At 50.6% G+C, this 24813-nt stretch overlaps 1 protein-coding gene across 2 annotated transcripts; it reads left to right on the forward strand.

Annotated features, from left to right (window-relative positions):
• Positions 1 to 1031: 1031 nt before the first annotated feature.
• On the forward strand, positions 1032 to 24207 carry Ctcfl (CCCTC-binding factor like). 2 transcript variants are annotated; one of them, XM_032902456.1, is made up of 11 exons: positions 1032 to 1939; positions 2417 to 2952; positions 3709 to 3922; positions 7410 to 7580; positions 8761 to 8894; positions 12942 to 13062; positions 13368 to 13517; positions 15188 to 15348; positions 18016 to 18198; positions 23067 to 23187; positions 23704 to 24207. In XM_032902456.1, the coding sequence occupies exons 2-11, from the start codon at positions 2428 to 2430 to the stop codon at positions 23850 to 23852; spliced, it is 1929 nt and encodes a 642-aa protein (XP_032758347.1). In that variant the 5' UTR covers positions 1032 to 1939; positions 2417 to 2427; the 3' UTR covers positions 23853 to 24207. The 2 variants fall into 2 exon arrangements, with proteins under 2 accessions (XP_032758347.1, XP_032758348.1); XM_032902457.1 differs by lacking the exon at positions 1032 to 1939 and having other exon boundaries at positions 2428 to 2952; positions 23734 to 23852.
• Positions 24208 to 24813: the final 606 nt, after the last annotated feature.

Raw genomic sequence — 24813 nt, forward strand, 5'->3', positions numbered from 1 at the left:
GACATCATCGAGCCTTCATCAGCTTGCCCAAGAGTACAACTGTGACAAGATGATCTGCGGCAAGTGCTACGCACGCCTGCACCCTCATGCAGTCAGCTGCCGCAAGAAATGCGGCCACATCAACAACCTGCGCCCCAAGAAGAGGTCCCCAAGAAAGCTGGGGCTGTACCTGGCCCGGGACCCAATAAAGTCCGCTCCTATTGACTGGAGCAAGAAAAGAAAAAAGAAAAGTTATTATAGCACTGGTTTCACTGGGACCTCTAAATACTTACCTTCCCAGATCAAGTTTCAGCACGGAGATGCACCTGCGCATGCGCGTCTGTGCGCGCGCACAGACAACACACAAATCTCAGACGTGAGAAGAGAGGCAGTGGCCCAGTACTCTAACGAATGCACGAGAGTTTCTGTTAAATTTGACGAGTTCTATCTGTTGCACTATTGGTTTTTTTTTTTTTTCGATCTTTGTGTATATACTATTCGCAAATAAGAGACAAATAGTTTGAGAAAGTACGAGGAGACTAGGCTAGAAGAAGAAGCATCCGTGCGGATATCGAAAACTTCCCCAGCTACAGATAGGAGGGGGATCCACACCAGGGTATTGGGGAGTGTGTCTGAATCAAGACTGTTCAAAAACCGGCTAGGTCACTTTAATTTTATAAAAGCCTATTCCTCAAATTGTGCGCTGTCCTTTGAGACTCGCCCCACCAAACAAACATGTTTCCTCAAAACCGGCGAACAAGATTGCTCTCCATTTTGGGGATGTGTTAAATGTTGAGAATTATAAGCCATACCTTTAGAGAGGCAAAACCAAAACACCTAGTGGTGGAACTTCAAGAAAAGACCTCGGACGACTGGGAAGGGGTCCAAGGGAAGAAAAGGTCCTGTTGACCTTCGTGTCTTCCACGGTCCCCCCAGTTCCCACTCCCTTTTCCCATCCACTTTGTCACTTCACACACACCCCCACCTGCCCACAAAGAATGCTTCTGCTGAGAACATGATCGAGTGGAAAGAGCTGAAGGAGACCTACGGAGGCCACGGAGGTCCAGGTTCCCTGTCTTCCATCTCCGCACCTCTGCCCTGACTCCACCCATTGGATGGCACCCAGGGGCTGTGTGATAAAGGCTGAAGGTGGTTTGAAGCTAAACACAAGGTCGAAGGCAACACATTTGAGGCCCGCTAATACATTTTTAGATATGTTTTATAACTTTCTAATATTCTAAAATGCCAATGTAATTTTGTTTTCCATCGGGCTCCCTCTGGGCTCCATGTCCCTTCTGTCTCCCCCGTCCCCTTACAGCTCCTTTACCACTGCGCCCTTGGGGTTTGTGGCCCTCCAGTTTGCATCAGGAGAGTCTTCTTAGACCCCATTCGACCATCCAGCACCCCCTACACACAGGCTTCCTCGACTCTTGCAGGACCTCCCTCTCCCAGCACTCTTGCCTTGTCGGTCCACCCATAGCCTCCAGATCGGTTTCCCTCCACTTCGTCCTTAAGTTACTCCAGCGCCCCCTCTGGACATCTCCTCGACCTTCCTGTCCATCATCCACTGCCATGCCTCCAGTTCTCCCTCCAGGACCACTCCTCACTGTCCATCATCCTCCTGTAGGACTCCAGCGCCCCCTCAGGACCCCATCTCTCCCTATCTGTCCATCATCGCCCCCAAGACTCCACCCCCTCCCAGGATTCCATTTTTTCTTCTCTGTCCATCATACCGCCCCCAAGGACTCCAGCGCCCCCTTGGGGTCCTGTGTCCCTTACTCTACTCCATCTCCACCATCTTCCTCTCCTTGGCTCCACCCCTTTCCCGCCAGCACCTGCGCAGGGCTCTCGTCGTCGTCGTCGAGGGAGGTGGTGGCAGCTGCCTCTGCACGAAGAGCAACTTAGCACGAGGTGGCAAGGTGACAGCCACGCGGTCAACAGTCCAGGCCCTGCCTCCACGGTGAGGACCTGGGGTGCTTTTGCCTCGGGGGTGGGAGGTGCACCAGGGGGCATGGGCATGGGTGGGGTGAGGCTGGGCGGGGCAGGACGGGCGGGGCTCGAGGTTGGGAGGCAAGCATGGAGGCTGGTGGGCCGTGTGCACATGGCTGCCAAGAGCCACAAGGCCCAAAGGGAGGTTGCTCTGCCCTAAAGACCACAAGTGCCCCACGAAGTTGGGGGTCTGACCCCGGTTTTGCTCAGCTCTAGACCATGCCAGCGCAAACCACCACCCTTCACCATCCCGAGCTCATCCTGGAACTTAGAATGTTGGAATATCACCTAAGTCCCGCTAGAGACTTTTGTAGCGTAGTGAGACACGATCTTACTGCGGAGTCCAAACTGGCCTGGAATGTTGGTCCCATCTTGTGCACCTTGATCCATGTCCACTAGTCCCCAGCCCCTCCGCCCCCATAAAGTTTGCATGCTCTCTTTCCATCAGGGGACATCACCATGGCTGCCGCTGAGGTCCCTGTTCCTTCTGGGCACTTCACCCAGATCAAAGAGCAGAAGTTGAAGCCTGGAGACCTGGAGGAGGAAAAAGAGGAGGGTGGGGTACAAAGAGGGGAAGCCCAGGAGGGAGACGTCGAGGAGGCCGAAGCCGAGCCCCAGGAACTGCCTTCGAGGGCCCCAGTGGAGAGCGATAGGCGGATCCTGACCCTGCAAACCCTGCACCTGACGTCCCAAGATGTGCACCTACAGGGGCTGGGATGGCTGAGCGTGCCACACTCGGAGGAGCTTTCAATGACGGTATCTCAGGCCGAAAGCATACTGCAGCTGCCGTCTGTGCTGTGGCTGGACCCAGAGCCCCCGCTCAGCCTTCAGCACTGCGTGACCGTCAGCATCCCTGAAGAGCTGTACCCACCAGAGATGCTGGAGCTGAGACATTTTCACCTGCTGCGCGAGAACGTGCCGGAGGACGACGAGGAGAACCAAGAGTCAACGTCGAACTTGGAGGAAAGCAAGGCCCCGAAGAAGGTACGGCTCGTTCTTACACCCTGATGCCTTGTGGGATAGAGAAAACAAACACTGAGTTTTCTTGGATTGAGGCTTTGAGCGATATTATGTATAGACGATATATTTGAAGTTGGAAAATAAAATACAGTAAAATAACAAGACCCAAGACCCTTCCATATATACATATATACATATATATATACACACACACATATATATGTATATATACATATATATGTATGTATATATATATCCATAAAGATATGTGTATTTTTAAAGACTTTTAAAAGTTACAGGAGATGATGCTACTAATGTAAGATACATTGAGTTTTTAAAAAATGAAATATTACGGCCTTGAGATATAGCTCAGTTGATATGGTGTTTGCCTGGCATGCAGGAACCTGGGTTTCATTCCCAGCACCTTATAAAGCTGGCTTGGTGGTCCTCTGTGATTCTGGCATTCAAGGGGTGGAGGGGATTAGATGCTTACGTTCATCCTTAGGTGTATGGCGAGTTTGAGGCTGGCTTAACGGCCTGAGACCCTGCCCCCACTCCCTGACAAAAGGCAAAAAGCAAACAAAAACAAAAACAAAACAGCCACAAAGACAGGAGTCCCCTCAGAGCCCTGGACGCTGAATTAATTACCCATGGCTTTCCAGCAAGCGTTTGATGCCCATGCGTAGTCTTACGTGCTTGCCTTCCCTTCTGTGTTGCCAGAATGAAGAACTTTTATCAGGTTGTAACTAACGGGCCCGATTTCTCATTTTGACTTATTAGCCAGAAGAAGATGAAAAGGACCAGCTCTTGCCCCAGGCAGGGACAGAGAAGAAAGAAGAGAGATTCCTCTTTGTGGAAATGAAACCAAGAGAAGGGAAAGACGAAATCGTTCTGACCATTTCCCACCTCAGCCTGGAGGAACAGCAAGATCCACCAGCTGCAAAGCACACCAGTGCGCCGCGAGCAAAACCAAAACCTCAAAGGCAGACCAAGGGTAGGCTGGCCAACCCCCGAGACGCGCTGAGAAACCCTCGTTTCTCTGGTGGGAGGGCGGCAATTATCAAAGTCTGAAGGGTTCACTTCTAAACGCTTCTTTCAGAACATCAGGAAGTGGAAGAACTTTTAAACTGGTGGTCTATATTGTAAACCAAATCCCAGACGTGGTCCCCCCCCCATTTTACACTCAGACATTTAAAAAGCCGTTTTTAAACGTTCCAGAAAGCATTTCACACATAAGTCGCAGGCTGGGCCCTGGCCCTGCTTTCTGGCTTGAGATTCCTCGGGAGTTGTTCTGTGAGGTAATTACAGACCAGGGCAGTGAGTCCGGGCTTAGGGAATAAGACCAGAGCGTCCTTCTTGCAGAAGGCTAGAAAAAGGGACCAGCAAACACGGGGGTCAGAAAGACAGACAGAATGAGACCGAAGGTCAGGAAGGAGAGCCAGGCTGGAGACCACCGCGGAAAACGAAGGAAGCCTAGGATTTGGCAGCAGAGTGACCTTTGTCTGTGGACGGACATCCGCAGCCCTGTCAGGGAATCTCGGTGATGGGCACTCAGAGGCAGGGAGGGGCCTGGGAGGCTCTGTGGAGTCCCCATCCTAATAGTGCAATGGACAGCATCCCAGCAACCCACAGGAAGCATTTGACTCTCACGGTGGTTTAGTGGGCTGCTCTCTCAAAGTAATTTCTCACTTATTTAAATGGAGACATTCCGTCCCATTATCTCAATTTCTAGCTGACTTTTTAAAGGTTCTGTCTGACTGTGATGTGGATCTCAGCACAAGGTTCTGGGCGTGCATGAGACCTTGGTTTCCTTCTCCAGTCCAGCCAGAATAAAAAGAAAAAAGAAAAAAAAACAGAACAAACAAAACCACCACTAAAAAGCCATTCTATGACAGCCCAGAACTTTTTCTCTTCTAGTAGCCAAAGGTAGGGAAGGAGGCGACTCGGATCACAGGGACCAGCCACCATGGCAACACTTCAATTCCCTAAACGTAGCCAGAGTCCTCCTGTAGGTTTCTGCCTCTGGAAGTGGAGATTTGACTCTGCCTCGTGGTAATGGCTCATACAGTCAATCATGAGGCTGAAGCCCTAAATTTCCCTCTTAGCTTATTTTCTGCTTTTTAATATGTATTTATTATATTAATGACTTAATACATTTGCAATCCCACGCAACCATTAGCACTTTAAATTCCAGAGCACTTTTTAAAAGATTTTATTTGTCTATTTTATGTATATGGTGAGTAAACCATAGCTTTCTTTAGACACAGCAGAAGAGGGCATCGGATCTCATTACAGATGGTTGTGAGCCACCATGTGGTTGCTGGGAATTGAACTCAGGACCTCTGGAAGAGCAGCCAGTGCTCTCAACTGCTGAGCCATCTCTCCAGCCCTCCAGAGTATTTTTATCACCCTATCTATCTCCTTCATCTTCTCATTTTCCATCCCTAGCTCCCATACCCTGAGAACGATTCGTATCCTTTTTTTTTTTATATGGACATATGGAATAAATATGTCCATAATACTTTGAAACCATGTGCCCTCTGGTTCTTTATTCTTTTGTTTAGAATAGTTTCAGGGTTCAACTGTATAGTAGCCTATGGTAGCATTTCCTTTTTCACAGCTGCCTAGTATTCTATTGTATTGACATACCACAATTATTTATCCATTCCTCCTTTGCTGGAGATTGAGGGGGTTCCCGCCCCTTGGCTATCGTGAATGGTTTTGCTATGGCTGGTTCTGTACTTTAATTTAGGGGAATGTATATATAGAGAGTGGGATTGCTGGATTATATCTTTGTTCCATATTTAACTTGTGTGTGTGTGTGTGTGTGTGTGTGTGTGTGTGTGTGTGTGTGGGTGTGGGTGTGTGTGTGGGTGTGTGTGTTTGTCGGGTATGTGCATGCCCGTGAACGCGTGTGGAGACCCCATAGGAAGAGGTCATAGAATATTCTGCTGTATCGCTCTCTGCTTCACTCTCTTTCCACCATCTCTCTCTGACTAGGCTGAAGGCCAGCAACCTCCAGCAATCCTCTGCCTTCAACTTCCACAGCACTAGAATTAAATGAATGAATGAATGGCCATGCCTGGCTTCTTACAGAGAGAGTTGCAGAGAGAACCTGGGGATTTGAACTCAGGTCCTCATGCTTGCTTAGGAAGCACTCTTCCACACTATCTCTCCTTAACTTTCTGAGGAACTGCCAAATGATCTTCATAGCCACCCTCAGTGTCAGAGGCTCATGTCTGGGCACCCTGACCGAGCTCATTATTCTGCAGGTACCAGATGTGAAAGGGAGTCTCTCTGCTTTTATTTATGTCTTTCTAATGGGTGTTTCTCCAAGCCTGTATTGGCCACCTAGGTGTCCTCTGTGGAGAAACACCTTCACAGCCTTGGCTACTTGTGTGAGTCTCCTGTGATTATTGTCAGCAAGTTCAGTGTCTTCAACAGCAGATGTGACACCCACCCACCCCCATAGCACTGGAAGCTAGAAACTGCCCTCAGCCAGCTCCCCGTGAGCTCTGTCAGGAAGTGTTAGCTGAGGCTGCACCATGGCTCTCTTCCGGGGTAGGATGCCCTCACTTGTCTGGATGGCCTGGCTCTGCCAAGTACAGCATCAAAAGTACAGGGAAGAAATCTTTCCAGGACAGTAACCACCACGCGTGTGTGGTTGTGGGCTGTGGCTTTGTTCAGAGATCCCCTGGCTTGGGTGGAGGATTCTGGGAAGGCATTGGGGGGTCTTCATTTTACCCAACAGAGTCCATGTTTATGGGAGACTTGCTTCTGGACTCCCTGCTTTGAGAAGACATTTGTTCTATCCTCCACAAGCTACATTACACTCTAAATTACAGTTCAATAAGACTGATTTGTTTGTTCACTTCTTGTTTTTCTTTTTTTTTTTAAGATTTATTTATTTATATGAATACACTATAGCTGTCTCCAGACACACCAGAAGAGGGCATCAGATCTCATTACAGATGGTTGTGAGCCACCATGTGGTTGCTGGGAATTGAACTCAGGACCTCTGGAAGAGCAGTCGGTGCTCTTAACCACTGAGCCATCTCTCATTTCTTGTTTTACAAGAGAGGGGTTCTCTGGGTAGCCTTGGCTGTTCTGGAACTCGAGTAGACCAGGCTGACCTCAAACTCTCAGAGATCTGCCTGACTCTGCCTCTTGAGTGCTGGGATTAAAGGTATGCACCACCACCGCATGGCTAAATTCAATTTATTTTAAATCTATGTGCATTTATGTGTTTCTGTGCACCTCCTGTGTGCAGTTCCCATGGTGGCCAGAAGGGGACACCAGATAATCTGAAACCAGAGTTCATGGGCTCCACTGTTGTATATAGGGAACAACAGGGAGGTGGGGTTAGGGACCCAGATAGCTCGTAGCAGGGAACAGAACCTGAGTACTTCCTAACCAGATGCTCTTCCTCAAGAACCGCATCTCATAATCAAATCACGTCACCATGTGTCTTCTCTGCACAGGAAAACCCCGGACCTTCCAGTGCGACACCTGCCCATTCACTTCCTCCAAACTCTCAACTTTCAACCGTCACATCAAAATTCACAGCGATGAGAGGCCGCACCTGTGCCACCTGTGCCTGAAGTCTTTCCGGACTGTCACTCTCCTCCGGAACCATGTCAACACCCATACAGGTGAGTTGCCCGGGGTGGCCTTCCGTCACGGACGCACTGTGAATCTCAGTGAGGTGCAGGGAGACCCAGCGAGATCTCCCTTCACCCGTGACTTCACTGTCCGTGAAAATTCCCAGGATCCCATCCTCCTCGCAGCAAAAATATACAGGAAAATTGCAGAAGAAGCACCTCAGACGTTTGAATAATTTCCCTCTCGGTGTGGGATTTAGACAGCTTTTGTCTGTATTCTCTCAGCATCTGCTAAACGCACTTTCCTTTGCACTGAGGGCCAACCAAGGGGTCCCGCGCATGCTAGGCAGGTGCACCACCACTGGCCTGTGTCCCCAGCCCTTTTCTTTTTATTTTGAGGGGTCTAAGTCGCCCAGGCTAGCCTGGAACTTGTGATCCTTCAGCCTCAGCTCCCTGAGAAAGTTAGATTATGGACTCAGGGACGGGCCCAACTCATCATTCTGTCCGTTTCTTATCGTTGCTGGTTCGGTTTTTTTTTTTTTTTTTTTTTTTTTTTTTTTTTTTTTTTAAAAGATTTATTTATTATATATAAGTACACTGTAGCTGTCTTCAGATACACCAGAAGAGGGCATCGGATCTCTTTACAGATGGTTGTGAGCCACCATGTGGTTGCTGGGAATTGAACTCATGACCTCTGGAAGAGCAGTCGGGTACTCTTAACCGCTGAGCCATCTCTCCAGCCCGCTGGTTCCGGTTTTTAATGTCAATTTATTAGTTAAACCTTATCGTAAGCATTCAGGGAGCCCTTGGGCCTTGCTCTCCAAGAAGAAGGGGGTTCCATTACACATGCGTTCATTTATGCTTAGTTTTGCTTTTTTTTTTTTCTGTTTTGTTTTTGTTTTGGAAATAGGGTTTCTCTTGTAGCACAGGTTGATCTCTAACCAGCAATCCCCCTGCCTTAGCCTTTTGAGTGCTGGGGTTACAAGCCTGCCGCACCATCCCCAGCCTAGTTTTGCCCCACCCCCAGCCCCAACGCCTCCTGAATTTCAACTAAAAGCACTGACTGTTACCCACAGTTCTGTCTCCGCGCATCTACGATATTTATAGTTCAAAGAACTTCTTAATTGCTGAAGCCTTTCAGACTGCCGTTTCAAAACTAGAAAGTCACTGGAAGTTTCACAGTTAAGTCTTGTTTGAAAAGTGTAAACCGTGCAATCATCGATCGTTCCAGGGACCAGGCCCTACAAGTGCGGGGACTGTGACATGGCGTTTGTCACCAGCGGAGAGCTCGTGAGGCACAGGCGTTACAAACACACGCACGAGAAACCCTTCAAGTGCTCCCTGTGCAAGTACGCCAGCGTCGAGGTGAGCTCCCCTGTTGTCGCCACCCTGAGGGACGCGCAGGCAGCCCTGTGCACCCCGAGGGACACTAACCCGGCCCCCAACTATTCACCAAAGACACATTCTAAAATCTGTACTAGAAGCTACAGGCGTGATCATCCAACTAGTGCCCCGTATGGCAACTCATAATAATAATCCCAGCTCTGTGGCAGGAGGATTGCTGTGAGTTCAGGGTCAGCCTGGTCTACCTAGTGAGCATCAGAAGACAGTTTGATGGAATCGGTTCTCTCCTTGCTGACGATTATGCTCAGACCTCGATGGGCAGCGTGTGCTTTTACCGGCCGAGTCATCTTGCTTCCTCTCAAACGAGATTTATCTATATTTATTTCTGTTTGTTTTTTTTTTAACCAAGGGTGGGGAGTGGTAAGTCCATGCGAATGCAGGTTTCTGAGGAGAAACATGAGAGATATCAGATTCTCGCTGTCTCTCGTTGGAGGGACAGCGGTTAGAAGCCATCAGACAGGAGTGCTGGGAATAGAACCTGGGTCCCCTGCATGGTTTTTCATGCTCTTAGCTGCTGGGGCTGAAGAGACGGTCAGTGGTTCCAAGGACTGGCTGCTCCTGCAGAGGACCTGGGTTTCATTCCCAGCACCCATGTGGTTGCTGACAACGCCAGTGTTGTCTGTAACGCCAGTTCTGGAGGATCTATGCCCTCTCTGGCCTCCAGGCACCAGGCATGCATGTGGTGCACAGACATACACACAGGCAGAACACTCGTGTGCACAAAATGAAAGTGTAGAAACTAAGGCGAGAACTCTCAGACCTGCTGAAAAGTCCTTTTTAGTACCTGACATCGCAGTTGGGGCCACGAATCAGAATGTCTCCCCTTGCCCAGAACTTGGGAATTTTACCTGAAGGCTTTTGAGCCTTGCCCCCAACACCACCTGGACAGACGAACAGACGGACAGACAGACGGACAGGTGACCGGCTTGACAATATAACCCTGACGATGCGCATACTGCCTATCAACATCTCAGATGGAATTTAGCTGCGTGCTTCCTGCTCATGGCAAATAGGTGTGGTCCGTGTGTGTACCCATGTTCGTGTGTGCACACGCGTGTGTTCACATGCACGTGTGTGTATATGCATGCATGTGCATGTGTTGCATGTGGTGCTAGGGTTTGGGTCCAGGGCCTCAAACTGCTCTACCTCTGAGCCGTGTCCTCAGCTGTGTATTTTATTTTGCAACAGGGTCTCAGTCGCTCAGGCTGACTTTGAACTCACTCTGCATCCCAGGCAGGCCTTGAACTTGAAACCCTCCTACTTCAGCTTCCTGAGTAGTGGGGATGACGGCTTGTGCCGCCCGCCATCGGTTCCCTCAGAAAAACAAAGGCTGTGTGTGGCGAGCGTCTCCGGGTCAGGTCCGTTTCCTAACAGCCCGTGCCCAGGGTTCCATGTGAGGAAGCTGGCTGCACCGTGGTGGGCTTGGCAGAGGAGGGTTAAGCGGAGGCTTCTACAGGAACTAAGCTAAAGGGGACACGGAAAGCTTAAACCCAGCTATGATGCAAGTGTTTCATAAATTGGGGGATTTCGCAGACGGGTCAGAGCGCGATTCCAAGAACCACTTTCTGCCGTGGCTATTTTTAAAAAGAGCTCTCCTCTCTGAGGCAAAGGTTGTGGCCTCAGTGTGAGGTTTCGGAAGGTGTCCAACGGGGAGACACTGAGGCTCCACCATCCTGCTCAGTGGCCGAGGGTCCGTGGTCCATGCAGCCCAGGGATGGCCCACGGGGGCACTAACCACTATGCTACCACCCCCATCTGCTGGTGCTTGCCGGCTAACGTTGAAATAGGGTGACCAGCTATACCCTTCCTGGCCTACCCTTGGCTCCTGAGCAAGAAACTGGGTCAGGCACAACCGTTTCTTACACTGTTGCACTCTCTTGAGCCCCCCTTGGAGGCAAGTTCGAGGCCTGCCTGGACTACGTTGTGAGCTTAAAACCCGCCTGCACAACTTAGACATGGTCTCAAAATAAGAAGTAGGAAGAGGGCCGGAGACGTCACTCAGTGGTAGAGCACTCGCTTACCTCAAGAAGCAGGCAGGGATGTCCTGTGTTGCCACCTCTGACCTCCTACTGAACCCTCAACCCTCAACCCTGAACCCTGAACCCTCCCAAGCTGCAGTGTTAAAATCTCTTTTTCTTTCCTTCCTACAATTCCCATATTATTATATTATTTCTCCTCCTCCTTGGTTTTTTGGTTTTGGTGGTGGTGGTGGTGGTGGTTGTGGTTGTGGTACTGGTGGTGGTGGTTGTCTGGTATTGGTTTGGGGTTTTTTTTGTTTTGGTTTGGTTTGGTTTTTTGTTTTTGTTTTTGTTTTCTTTGGTTTGGTTTGGTTTTTGGTTTTTTTGGGTTTTTTTTGTTTGTTTGTTTGTTTGTTTGTTTTGTTTTCTTTGGTTTGGTTTGGTCTGGTTTGGTTTGGTCTGGTCTGGTCTGGTCTGGTTTGGTCTGGTCTGGTCTGGCTTGATTTGGTTTGGTCTGGTCTGGTCTGGTTTGGTCTGGTTTGGTCTGGTCTGGTCTGGTCTGGTCTGGTCTGGTCTGGTTTGGTTTGGTTTGGTTTGGTTTGAGATAGGGTTTGTTTATGTAGCTCTGGCTGTCCCGGAAGTGACTTTGTAGACCAGGCTGTCCTCGAACTCACAGAGATTCACCTGCCCCAAGTGCTGGGATTAAAGACAAGCACCACAACAGCCTGGCTTCCATATTCCTCCTTTTAAAAAAAAATCCAAACTGAGTTTTTCCTCTCGAATCTCGTGTTTCTCTGGAAACCTTCTGTTCCTGGGCAGTCTTCTGGCCCGGGTGTGCCTCCTGGATTCCAGAGAGGCAGGTCCACAGACTCTCTCTGAGTGTAAGCAAGGTTCGTGTTGCTTCCCGAGCCTCCAGCCCAGTGTGGCTGATGGCCCTGCTCCCCGGGAACACCAAGAAGGGTCTACAGTGGGAGTGTGGCATCAGAATGTCCTAGAAGATGGTGAGGCCTGCTGCCGTGGTGAACGGGGAGGTTCGTGCCGTTTCCTCCTTAATGGCCTCCAAAGCCTAACGGTTCATCCTCTTTCCCTTAAAGCTTCCCTCTCTGTCGTTTTTTGTGTTTGAGGCAGCAGCTTCTCACAATGTGGCCCTGGCCGGTCCGGCACTCGCACTGTAGCCTTGGCTGGCCTGGAGTTCACTAGGTAGACCAGGCTGGCCTCAAATTCAGCAGGGCTGCTGGACGCACTTCTGAGGTCAGCCAGAACCACGAAGTGAGTTCCTGTCTCAGAAGCATGTTAAAAGAAGCCGGTAGCCCACAGAGCCACGCTCCCCAGCGAGGGGCTGGTCTCTAGGCACTTCACAGGTCATTCTCCATTTAGTTAATGGTTCAGGTTTCCACTTGGGAAGGCTTTTCCGGCTTGTGTGTTTACAGGTGGTTTAAACTTTACTGCCGTGAGGGGACCAGGCCTTGGGAATAAAGATAGAACCACATGCAGTGCTGACGGAGCAGAGAGCTCTGCTTCCGTTTGTAAAAGTGATATCTAGCATGGAGGTCTTTCAGCCGTTGCTCATTAACCCCGACCTGTGCGCACGGCCAGTGACAGAGCTAATCACCAGAAGACTGGGCAGTTCTGTTTTATGAGACACCCTGATACTGAGGTGTGGTTAACTTACATTTTTCCTTTTGCTTCTTTGAGATGGGGGTCTCTGTTGTCCAGGTTAGCCCTGGGATCAGCATATAACCCAAGGTGTCCTCAAACTTGCAGCAATCCTCCTGCCTTAGCTTCCCTGACGTTGGAATTAAAGGCATGTACTCTCACACCTAGGTCTCCTTTCTGCATATTTGAGGGGGGCGCGTTCTGAGACAAGGTCTCCTGATGTAGCCTTAAGTGGGGCCTGGGCCATAGCAATCCTCCTGCCTCAGCTTCCTGAGTGCCACAGTTGCAGGCATGAGCTGCTCCTCGAGCTTCTCATCTCTCCTATGAAGCCGGTTAGCTGAAGGCCTGCCCACCCACGGGTTCCCGTCACATGACCCTCTTCCGCATGCCCTAGGCAAGCAAGCTGAAGCGTCATATCCGCTCACACACGGGCGAGCGTCCCTTCCAGTGCGGCCAGTGTGCTTACGCCAGCAAGGACACCTACAAACTGAAACGCCACATGCGGACACACTCAGGTGAGAGTGAGAGCCGGGCACCCGCTCTCAGTTGGTTCATTATCTGAAGACCGGGCGTGAACAGTCTCGTCCCCACATACAACCCACTCAGAGCTGGCGAGGGGCCGCCAGTGTCAGGGAACCCCATGTCTGGGGCCCTGTGACTCTGCCATCTTGACTGGCCTTCCTGTTCCTATGCCACTGAGGCTAAACCTACAGGAAGGTGTTGCCTGGGAAAGAGGCCCCAGCGTACGCATCCCTTGGGACTGGCCGGGGCTCATGGGGAAGCGGTTCTCCAGAGAGTCACTTGCTGTTCTGTGTCACAGGTGAGAAGCCGTACGAATGCCCCACCTGCCATGCCCGGTTCACCCAGAGTGGGACCATGAAAATCCACATAGCGCAGAAGCATGGCGAGAATGTGCCCAAACACAAGTGTCCCCACTGTGCCACCATCATTGCGAGGAAGAGTGACCTGCGTGAGTGTCTACTTTAACCGTGTCCCCTCAGTCTGAAAACCTCCAGTGCCTGCTGCCCTCCCTCACTGGGCCTAGGAAACTGCTCTAGCAATGTTCTTACAGAGGTCCTATACCGCCCTCTGGTGGCTGATCTTAGTAAGTGCAGTTCAGAAGCTGGCCAGCCTAGTCCTGGTACGGGCCGACCACAGAAGGTCTGATCAAATCCACGGGTGGTGTTTTATCCCCCGCTCTTACAGATAAAGACACAGAGACTGAAAGACACGGAGGCTTTTCCTGCTAGGGGTAGCGGTCCTAATGATCTGAGTGTTAGAGTGCAACTGCGTTAGAAGTTCAGCTCTGCCCGGTCCCCTCCTCAGTCTGCCCCTTGTACACACTGCTGGGAGCTGGGGATATAGAGGAGAAACTGAGACAGGGTTCTCCCTGAGAAACTCACTTCGGTAAGAGACAGCCTGTGACACAAAGTGTACCTTCTCCTGTGGCGAGTCCTTGTGACACAAGATACCCTGGTTGGGACTTGCAGGAGGAAGCTAGTGGGGACAGGGAGGGGAGGGCAGGGAGCTATGGAGGGAGGGCAGAATTTATTTAAGGCAAGGAGCTGTCAAGGGCAGAGAGTTGGCAAAGGAGCCCTAAGGTCTCTGTGGCTTCTGTCTGTCTGTCTGTCTGTCTGTCTGTCTGTCTGTCTGTATCTCTCTCCCCCCCCCCATGTCTCTTGCTCTCTCTGTCTCCCTCTCCTCCTCCCCTGCTCTCCTCTCCTCTCTCTCTCTCTCTCTCTCTCTCTCTCTCTCTCTCTCTCTCTCTCTAAAATTATGTTACGAGAGACTGTAAAAGTGTCAGCAAAAGTAAAAGTCCAAACAGTCCACTTGGAAAATTCCAGAGCTTTTGCAATTATTCCCGCAAGGGTAAAGGTATTTGACCAATCTTAGAATAGGTATCTGACCTATTCCTAGCATCTGGAATATTCCATCAGTGGCTCTGTGGCTCCTGAGGTACCACGAAGCAGTGTCCCCTGGGGTCTGTCAGCCAGTTGCCTGTTTGTCCCAGGCCAGAGGCAGCCTCTGCAGCCCCTGCAGGGGTGCTGTGGAGACCCTGGCTCTTTGTCTCCCTGTATGACTAAGGTGGTCGGCCACTTCTGAGCCAGGAGGTACAGGCTGCTCCTCCAGCATCCCAGAGTCCTTTGATCAGCCCCACATAGGGCCACACGCACGCCAGGCCTGAGTGTTAGCCTCATAAAGAGCCTCCTAGACGGTGTGCCCAGTATTACTCAGGTCATGGGACGAGGGTGCTTAGTCTCCCAGCAGGACAACAGTCACGGTTCTGTTACAGAAAACCCCTCAGCCATGCTCCGAGCCCCCTACACTGTGCTAAGGTTCTCATCAGTCATGACCAACCTTCTGTAGCTTTGACCTCCCTGTTGAACAGATCTCGGCCCAAGCCCTCTCCTTATCTCCTTCCCAGCAGTGGTGCTCACAAGGGACATTCATGCCATTAGGGGACATTCACCTGGACGTGGAGGCAGTCTGCCATCTCTGAGGGATGCAAGCTAGGGCGGTGGGGGAGCTCTGAGGTGCTGAAAACAGTCTGTAGTGCCCAGAACTTCCCGCCACACCAGAGAAGTCCCTGAATACCCACGCTGCCACAGGCCAGCACGGTGTCTCCTGCCCCTCTTACAGGTGTCCATTTGCGCAACCTGCACGGCCACAGCCCCGAGGAGATCAAGTGCCGATACTGCCCTGCCGCCTTCCACGAGCGCTATGCCCTCCTTCAGCACCAGAGGACCCACAAGAATGAGAAGAAGTTCAAGTGCAAACAGTGCGAATACGCGTGCAAGCAGGTACTGCGTCACCGTGACTGCTCACACGGGCGGGCGAGCTGTGGGAGGCAGGCGTGTGAGTGGATAGGGGACCTAGGAAGCAGCCATCGGTAAGAAAGAGGCTGGGGGGACTGCAGAGATGCTCGGCTCTTAAGAGCAGCTGTTGCCATTGCAAAGGACCCGAGTTTGACTCCCGGAACCCACACGGTGGTTTATGACTCCCCATAACTCGAGGTCACCCCAGTTCTGGGGTACCTGATATTCTCATCTGACTTCCTTGGGTACCAGGTACACACGCGGTGCACGTACGTGCAAGCAAGCAAAATGCTCATACGTATTAAAGTAAAATATAAGTAGCGTGGATTTTTAAAAAGGAAGGAAGGAAGGAAGGTAAAGGCTGGGGAACTGGCTCAGGAGTTAAGAATGATTTCTAGTGGGGTTGGGGATTTAGCTCAGTGGTAGAGCGCTTGCCTAGGAAGCGCAAGGCCCTGGGTTCGGTCCCCAGCTCCAAAAAAAAGAACCAAAAGAAAAAAGAAAAAAAGAATGATTGCTAGTCCACCATGAGGGCAGCATTTTGGATGTCAGCACCCATGTTGGGTGTCAGTCAGCCATCCATAACTCCAGCTTCAGAGGATCCAGTGTATCCTCAGAGTTCTGTGAGCTTACACACACACACACACACACACACACACACACACACACACACACACCACCGACCATCAGCTGGAACTGCACAGAGGGCCCCACACAAGCCAGGCTGGCATCAAAGAGGTTCCAGAGTGGTCCACTTCCTCCCCAGTGGGCATCAGTTGTCAGGGCGGTGGTACAGCTTTGCCCTAACTCTGACGGTGACACCCTACAAGATCAGACTGGGTATGGATGGGATCTTCATTGCCCAGAAGCCAAATCAAAGGGCATGTCACTCAAGAATGTCTGAACGGCCTCGAGAAGGCTCAGCAAGTGAGATACGCCAGCAAGCTTGATGTCTTGAGTTCCGTCCCCCAAACCCTCATGAAGGAGGAAAAGGGGAGAGAGCCAGCTCCACAGAGATAGCTGTCCACACGCGCACTGCACACCCCCACACACACGCCATACACGCACAGTGATAAATAACTTCGAATGTCCTCAGCATTGCAGTCAAGGTGGTAAACCTTGGTAAATCTTGACCCAACAGCCTTTAATGTCCTGTGGAAGGAGGTTGAGGCTGTCAACGGTGCCTCCCCTGCCCTCTGCAGCCCAGGGAGTGGGAGAGTTTGAGTTCCCAGGTTCAGCCACTTTTTCGTGGTTGCCGTTTTCATTTGAAGGAGTGTTCTGCAGACAGACTCTGTATGCAGTGATAACCACTCAGGGTAGGGGGGGGGACATTTTCTTGACAACTGGACGGCACAGTGGGAAGTTCAGGGGACACACGTTGCCACCGATAAAACTTCACCTCTCAAAAGAAGACTAGAGTTCAGATTTTGGGAACGTCATCATCACCCCGCTGAACTTTGCAGCCTCCTGCCCCTCGGTGCTTCCAATCGCATCGGGCGATGTCTAGGAAGCAGGGTCTCATCTGACCATGGGATGAACCGTACCGGTGTTCAGAGCTCAGCACCGGGTCTCCTTCTCATGGCTTTTCCCACTTTTCCCACCGTACATTCTGAGGTAGACTCAGAGATCCTGTAGTTCTGTGATTAGATGAGGTGCCCCAAGCACCTGTCTCTCTCCTTCCAGAGCTGACGTTACAGGGCCACACCACCACACCCAGCTTTTACAGGGGTGTAACAGGGATAGGAGTCTTATGCTTAGACAGAAAGTATTTTACCCACTGAGCCAGCTCCTCAGCTGCCTCGGGTTCTGTTTTTTTTTTAAACATGTCTGCACTCCTGGGTTCTCCTCAAATACTGAACAAACGCCCCACAGATCGGGGAGAACAGAGGCAGGCTTCTCCTGAGTTCCCTGAAGAGGGTTTCAGAGCCAGCAGGGAGAGTATGGAGCCCCAAACACTCCAGCCCACAACGGAACTTTAGGATGTAGAGTTATTTTTAAGCGTACTGATTCTCTTTTGAGTTTTCAGAATGTTGGTTAACTCTTCGCTTCAGATTTCTCACCATAAACACTGCTACAAGCCGCCCACATACCCAAAAGCGCTTTGGAGTGTGTGGTGATCTCAGTGTGCCTCGATGCCTGGTGACTATCTCACCAGGGGACACCGGCGGCGGGATTTCCCACTCACCGTCTTCCCAAGTGTAGGCTACGAGACTCACAGTTGCCCATAACTCTAGCTTCGGGGGGTGGGGGGCTCTGACAACTTCTTCTAGCCTCCTCCGGTAGCCCCATGCAGGTGTACATGCATACACATACCCACTCACACATGCACATACTCACACATGCACGCACACACACACACACACACACACACACACACACACACACACACAATTGATTAATTAGGAAATAAATCTTCAAAGTGCGGGCCCTAGAGAATTTTTGTTTGCTTTTCTTTTGGTTTCCTGAGCAGGTCTCTTGTAAACCAGGCTGGCTTCGAACAGCACATGTAGCAAAGGATGTCCCTGGTCCCCTGGCACGCAGCAGGCCCTGGCTCTGATGAGGGCCACGGCACTCTTGAGGGCGGATGGCGTGATGACGGACGGTTCCAAGGAACTCTTCCACCCTGTGTCAGCTATGTCCCCTGCCTTCCCTCAGGAGCGATGCTTGACCGCGCACATGCGCACGCACACGGGAGAGAGGCCTTTCTCCTGCCTGACCTGCAACAAACACTTCCGGCAGAAGCAACTGCTCACCGTGCACCTGAGGAAGTACCATGACCCGAGCTTCGTCCCCAGTGTGCACCTGTGCCTCAAGTGTGGTAAAGGTTTTTCCCGCTGGGTAAGCATCCGTCTGCGTCAAAGGCTGCCAGGACTTCGGGGACCACCTCCTCTTCCACTAGTCCTTGGATTCAAAAACTCACTCGTTTTGCAAATACACACTCTCCCCAACAAGGGCAAAAGGGAACCCCATACACACAGCCTTCAGGGGATGGGACCCCAGCTAGATGCGTACCGGGCAAGCACTGCCCCCACCGGGCCCCCGATTTTTTGAGACCGGCTGTAGCCAAATTGTCCATTCTGGCCTTAAACGTCTGCTCCTCACAGATAAGTCTCCTTTGGAGCTGGACTCCAGTCCAGGAACATATGGTCTTTTTAGTCATGTTCTTTGGGGGTGGGGGGTGTGATAGTACACCATGGTTACTTTTTTTTTATATTATTTATTTCATGTATGTGAGGATACTGTGGCTGTCTTCAGACACCAGAAGAGGGCATCAGATCCCATTACAGATGGTTGCGAACCACCATGTGGTTGCTGGGAATTGAACTCGGGACCTCTGGAAGAGCAGTCAATGCTCTTAACCACTGAGCCATCCCTCCAACCCATCCCCCACCCCCATGGTTACTTATTAGTGTTCTGTTTTTTTTTTTTTTTTTTTTTTTTTTTTCCGGAGCTGGGGACCAACCCAGGGCCTTGCGCTTGCTAGGCAAGCGCTCTACCACTGCGCTAAATCCCCAACCCCTAGTGTTCTGTTTCTAACCTCTTTCCTTGTGCTGAAACTACTGTTCCACCAGGCTCAGCTCTGGGGGAGCTGTGAGAGCCTGGGGTAGATTGTCCACACAGATTGGAAACAGTCCAGGGAGCTCTCTGACTCCTGAGAGAATGGAGTTGTTTTTTTGTTTTTTTTGTTTTTTTTTTTTTTTTTTGTTTGTTTTTTTTTTTTTTTTTTTTTTTTTTTGTTTTTTTTTTTTTTTTTTGTTTTTTTTTTTTTTTTTTGAAATAGGACCTCCTGTGTAGCCCTGGCTGGCTTTTTGTAGACTCGGCCAGCTTCAAACTCATGGAGAACCACCTGCTTCTGCCTCCTGTGTGTAGGGATTGAAGGTTTGTGTGCCCCGTGCTGGGCACAGCCTAGCTTTTAAAGTAGTTGACAATTGCCTGTGAGCTGAACGCAGAACGATTCCACAGAGGGTGTGAGATCAGGCTGTGGATTCCAGCTCATTGTAGATTCTGTCGGTTGGTGCATTCGTTTTCCACTTCTGCATAACAAATTCCTTCCGGATGTCAAGGCTTAACCAAACATGCATCACATCGCAGCGTGTGTGAGCATGGAATTGTGGAGCGGGGTGGCTGGATGGTTCTGACTGTCAAAAACCAAAGTGCAGCCGGATGCTTGAATCCAAATTAACTTTTAGGTTAAGAGAAAAGTCTCAGGTGTGTGCGATGCAGGAATGGATTCGGGTAAGTTCTGTTAAAAGAGTCAATACCATGGACAGACAGACAGACAGCAGCCTAGTCTGGGATCCGATAAGGAAGAATGGGGCCCTTTATAGACTCAGAGGGAGGGGAGGTTTCAGAAGGAGCCCGTGGCCAGATTTCTCTAACGTAGAGGGAAGGGGCGTGTCTTCAAGGTGTTGCCCCAGCACTGGGGACCCTACAGACTCTCTGCAGGGTGTCCACCTCTGTGGCAGCAAGGAGTTTCAGGATCAACTAAGAGGATGACCAGACTGTAGGTGGACAACTTAGGCCACGGCCTGATCCGGGATCTAAGTTTCCTTTCCAGAGTCCTGGCCTCAGGAGCCTGTTACAGGGCACACGTGTGCTGTCTGGCAGGAAGCTGGTCGGGGCGGGAGACTGCAGGCAATCGTGTCCTGACTTGTCCCGAGCTTCAGTCACATCACAAGTATCTGCTCACTAACACACACACACACACACACACACACACACACACACACACACCAGTTTGTCTCTGTATCTGAATGTCACCGGCCAGCAACATGTCTCTCCTTCCTGTGGAGGACCTAAGGCTGACCCAGGTGACGTCTCTGATACTCCTTCTATCCCAGCTCAGGAATTTGTCCCATGCCACTGTCTCTGTGTCGTGAAGTGTCTAAATACGCTGCACTGAGCATCCTTGGCGTGATATGTGCGGAGACTGACAGGTCTGTATTTGTGTGTTTTATTAACTCAGCATTTACACCAGGGGTTTCAGCCCTAATCTTTATTCGTGGCAGGCAGGTCACTCACCACTCCCTCCGCTGCTTGCGGGAGTGGCCCATGGCTGTCTGGGATGCTCAGAGGAGTCCTGAACGGCACACGGCTAAGAACAAACTTCACCTTATAGCCACCTGTGCGAAACCGGGAACCGCACACTCTCTCTGTGACTAGAATAAATACAGCTTCTTGGGCAACTTCTGCTACAGATTCACAGCAGACGTGGAGGCCACGTTTGAATGAATATGTTGGGGGAAGAATGATCTCGGTGTCTGACCCCCCCTCCCCCGCAAAGGAACATTTGAGCAAAGTTCCACAAGTCACTTTTGGTTATGTTATTTACGACAGCAATAGAAACCCTAAGACAGATACCAAGTTAGGACAGCATGGATTTAGGGAGTGGCAGTACATGGGGCCCCGGCATTGAGGGAGAAAAAAGCAATTAAGCAAAGACAGCATTCCGTGCTCTCACAGCAAGAATTGGGAGTCCCTGTGTCTCGGCGCAAACTGTAACTGAATGAATGCTAGGCTAGTGTTCTCCGGGCCTTGGGCCTTGTTCTAACCCTCCTCCAGCTCTTAGACACAGCTGGTGGTGGGAAAGGAGCTCGTGAAGAAGTGGGGAGAAGGGACGTGTGCCCCAGAGTCTATAGGAAGCACACGGAGAAACAGGGAAAGAGAGGTGACCTTGGCATGAGCTGGATCAGATGGATCTGAGACTACTGAACAAGCAGAGGAACCTCTGGGGGATGTGCTTCCTTAGAGCCTTCTTTTAAGATTTATTTATTATATATAAGTACCCTGTCGCTGTCTTCAGACACACCAGAAGAGGGCATCGGATCCCATCACAGATGGTCGTGAGCCGCCATGTGGTTGCTGGGATTTGAACTCAGGATCTCTGGAAGAGCAGCCAGTGCTCTTAACCACTGAGCCATCTCTCCAGCCCAAGCCTTCTTTAACCTAACTGTTTCCCCTCCTGGGTTCCTGAGCTTGTTTCAACCCCACAGATAGAGGCTCCTTGTATATCAGCCCCTGGTGATGGAGGCCCCTTGTCTTCCTTTGATATCTTCTTCACCTAACTCCCTGACTGGGCAGCGCCTGTCTTAGGTGCTTCGGTGGAGCTGAGAACTCAACTTTCCCACTCCACTGTGTCAACGATGAATCCCATTCACTCTCTTACTCAACCCCAAGGGCCACCTACCCCAGCCGCCATGGAGCACTTCGACACTCTTTTGGATTCCTACCTGGGTCTTGGGGATAAGAGTTTCCTGGTCACCATGGTATTTCCTCCTGCCTTCCATCTGTTGCTGACTAATTTTCTGTCCTGAGATCGTCGTCTGAAAGAGTGTTGTTGGGGGTGAACCTTCCCCAAGTGGGGGTCTAGACATTCTCCCAGGTAGATCCCAAGTCCTAGGTGAGCCAGCAAATTGTTCTCCGTGTCACACAAAGGGACGCACGGACCGGATGGAGCTTGACAGGGTGCGTTCTTTTGTACAAAGGATGAGCCTGATCCCAAACCGGGCTAGCGAGTACATTCCGCCAAAATGGGGTCTGTCTTTCATACCTGACTGTCTTAGTTCTGGCTCCCCCTCAGCTGGGATTCCAGACGTGATCCATCACCACACCCAGCCTTCCCTTCTGTGTCCTAGGGGTGCCTGTGTCCTGCACCCAGGTTTCAGGAGAGCATCCAGGGGACGGTCCTCCATGGCCTAGAAATCGATGGGGCGTTGAGTTGCTAGTTTACTGTTGGGCCTCACTTTACTGAGTGTAAGCATCGTGCAAGGATAAATTGTCTTCTCTTTGACAGCTATTACTCTAAAACTTAAAACAAGCCAGCTTCCAGCTAGAGTTCATTATGAGGGAATGCCTCTTTAAAAAAAAAAAAATCATTGGTGGGGGGGGGGGGTTGGAGTGTTTGGGGATGACCCAGTGGTTAGGAGCCCTGGCTATTCTTCCAGAGGACCCAAGTTCAATTCCCAGCACCCCCCACACACACACACACCACACACACACACACACACACACACACACACACACACACACACACACACACACACACACACACACACACACACACACACACACACACACACACACACACACACACACACACACACACACACACACACACACACACACACACACACACACACACACACACACACACACACACATACACACACATACACACACACACACACACACATACATACACACACACACACACACACACACACACACACACACACACACACACACACACATACACACACACACACACACACACACACACACACACACACACACACACACACACACACACACACACTTTTTTAAGGTTTTTTTTTTTTTTTTTTTGAGCTTTGGCTTTTGTTTTGGGACCCCCCAAATCTAAAAGGTACACCACACAAGGCACACACACACAAAAATATACATTATTTCTTTTTTTTTTTTAATTCTTTTTTTTTGGGACCCAACCCAGGGCCTTGCCTGTTATCAAGTGCTCTACCACTGAAGCTAAATCCCCAACCCCTAAAAATATACATTATTTCTGATGTGTCTTGTGACGTACCAGAGCGCACATGCAGAGCTCAGAGCAGGACTTACAGGGGTCCCCAGGCCAGCAGACAAGTTACCTCTCTCCACCTATTGAGTTGCCCCGTGCAAACTTGCACACGGGGACACTGGTGTTCACTAGGGGCCTGTGTCATCTTCCACAGAGCAACCTGCAGAGACACAGAAAGAAGTGTGACCCAGAGCATGAGAAGTCAGCCCACTCCAGAAATGGAAGACCAGTGACAAGGGCTCAGGCCTCTGAGGGAGGAGCAGAACATGACGAAGGTATGTCCTTTCGGAACACTTTGCTTTAACCTGGCCGTGTGTCCCCCCCACCCTACTCCCCGCTGTTAACCCCAGTCAGAGAATCAGTGAGAATTGGGTGGGAGGTGGCTGGCACCTTAATCAAAATGGCTTCATGATGGTTACATACTCACCCCTCAAACTCCGATCAAGTGCCCGCCGACTTAGCCACTTCCTGGGTTGTGTCTGGTGATATTTTTTGCTTGCCACATCTGAAAAGAAGTGCACCACAGGCATCTCATAGATAGAAGCAGCTGGTCTTTAGTACCCGCAGTGCCCCCCCCAAAGGAGCCCCACCCCAGTTGCCAGGCTGAGGAGCCCTGCCTAGAATCAGGGAGACACGGTGGCCAGCATTTGAGAATCAGGTTGCGTTTCCGACATGCCTGCAGCTCGGCGCAAACCACAGCAACTGTTTGCAATATATAATTTCTGGTCTCCCAATCTGTCTTGGCTTCCTGCCACATTCTCTCTCTCTGTGTGTGTCCCTTTTCCCCCAAGATGTTGCCACCCAGGAGAGCGCCACCTCAGGAGAAACTCGGTCCCCTGAAGAGCAGGCTCTGGGCCACCAAGGAGAAAGCGCGGCTGGGAGCCCGAGCCCAGATCAAGGCCTCACCTGTGAGATGATCTTCAACATGATGGATAAGTGAGCAGCCGCTGTTCCGTGCTGCAACCTCTGGGGGAGAAACAAGTTAGAAGTTCCCAGCGCGCAATCACGTGTTCCCAGAGTTTGAGGTAGTGTGTAGAAATGTTTGAAGAAACAAAAAGACCCTGCAGGTTTTCCCTAAAGACTAGAGTCAGAGCTTGGAGGGAAGGCACACTTCTGCAACGTGGGTGCATTCTCTGGGCACTAGCAGCTGGCCCGGCGTGAGCCAGCGACAGATTGTAGGTAACACTTATTTCCACAGGAGCTCAGACCAGTTAAGACCTAGGTGGTTAGAGCAGAAAACCTTTAGTTGTATCCACCCTTGACATTTCTTATATATGTAAGTACACTGTCGCTGTCTTCAGACACACCAGAAGAGGGCATCGGGTCCCATCACAGATGGCTGTGAGCCACCATGCGGTTGCTGGGATTTGAACTCAGGACCTCTGGAAAAGCAGTGAGTGCCCTTAACCGCTGAGCCATCTCTCCAGCCCTCACCCATGATATTTCTAATACTATGATTGTAAAACACTAAAATGAATTGCACATCTCTTTTTTTTTCTTGCCAATGAATTTTTCCCATGACATTTAAAGCTACTGCGATGCTTTTTAATGAGTTCTAAACTCAACCCGAGGGTCTTAATGCCACGGAAAGATGGAGTAGCAGAAATGATGATTCGCTCATTTAACCTGAGAAAAACATGTATCATAGATTTTACTTTGGCGTAGAGCAAGGCTCACGTTTAGTTTTTCGCCCCTCCCCCATACACCCATTTTAAGGCCTGTAGGTTGAACCCAGGGAGGGTCAGGCACAAGTTAGACAAGTGCTCCTTACCACCAGGCTCTACCCCCAAACCCCACACAACTTTGTTTTAAAAACAAATATATTAAATTGTCCAGGCTGGATTTGAACTCATTTTGTAGCTCAGCTGCACTTTGAACTGTTCATCCTCCTGCCTCGGACT

This window comes from Rattus rattus, chromosome 5, assembly GCF_011064425.1.
Source record: "Rattus rattus isolate New Zealand chromosome 5, Rrattus_CSIRO_v1, whole genome shotgun sequence".
NCBI classification, from domain to species: Eukaryota; Metazoa; Chordata; class Mammalia; order Rodentia; family Muridae; genus Rattus; species Rattus rattus.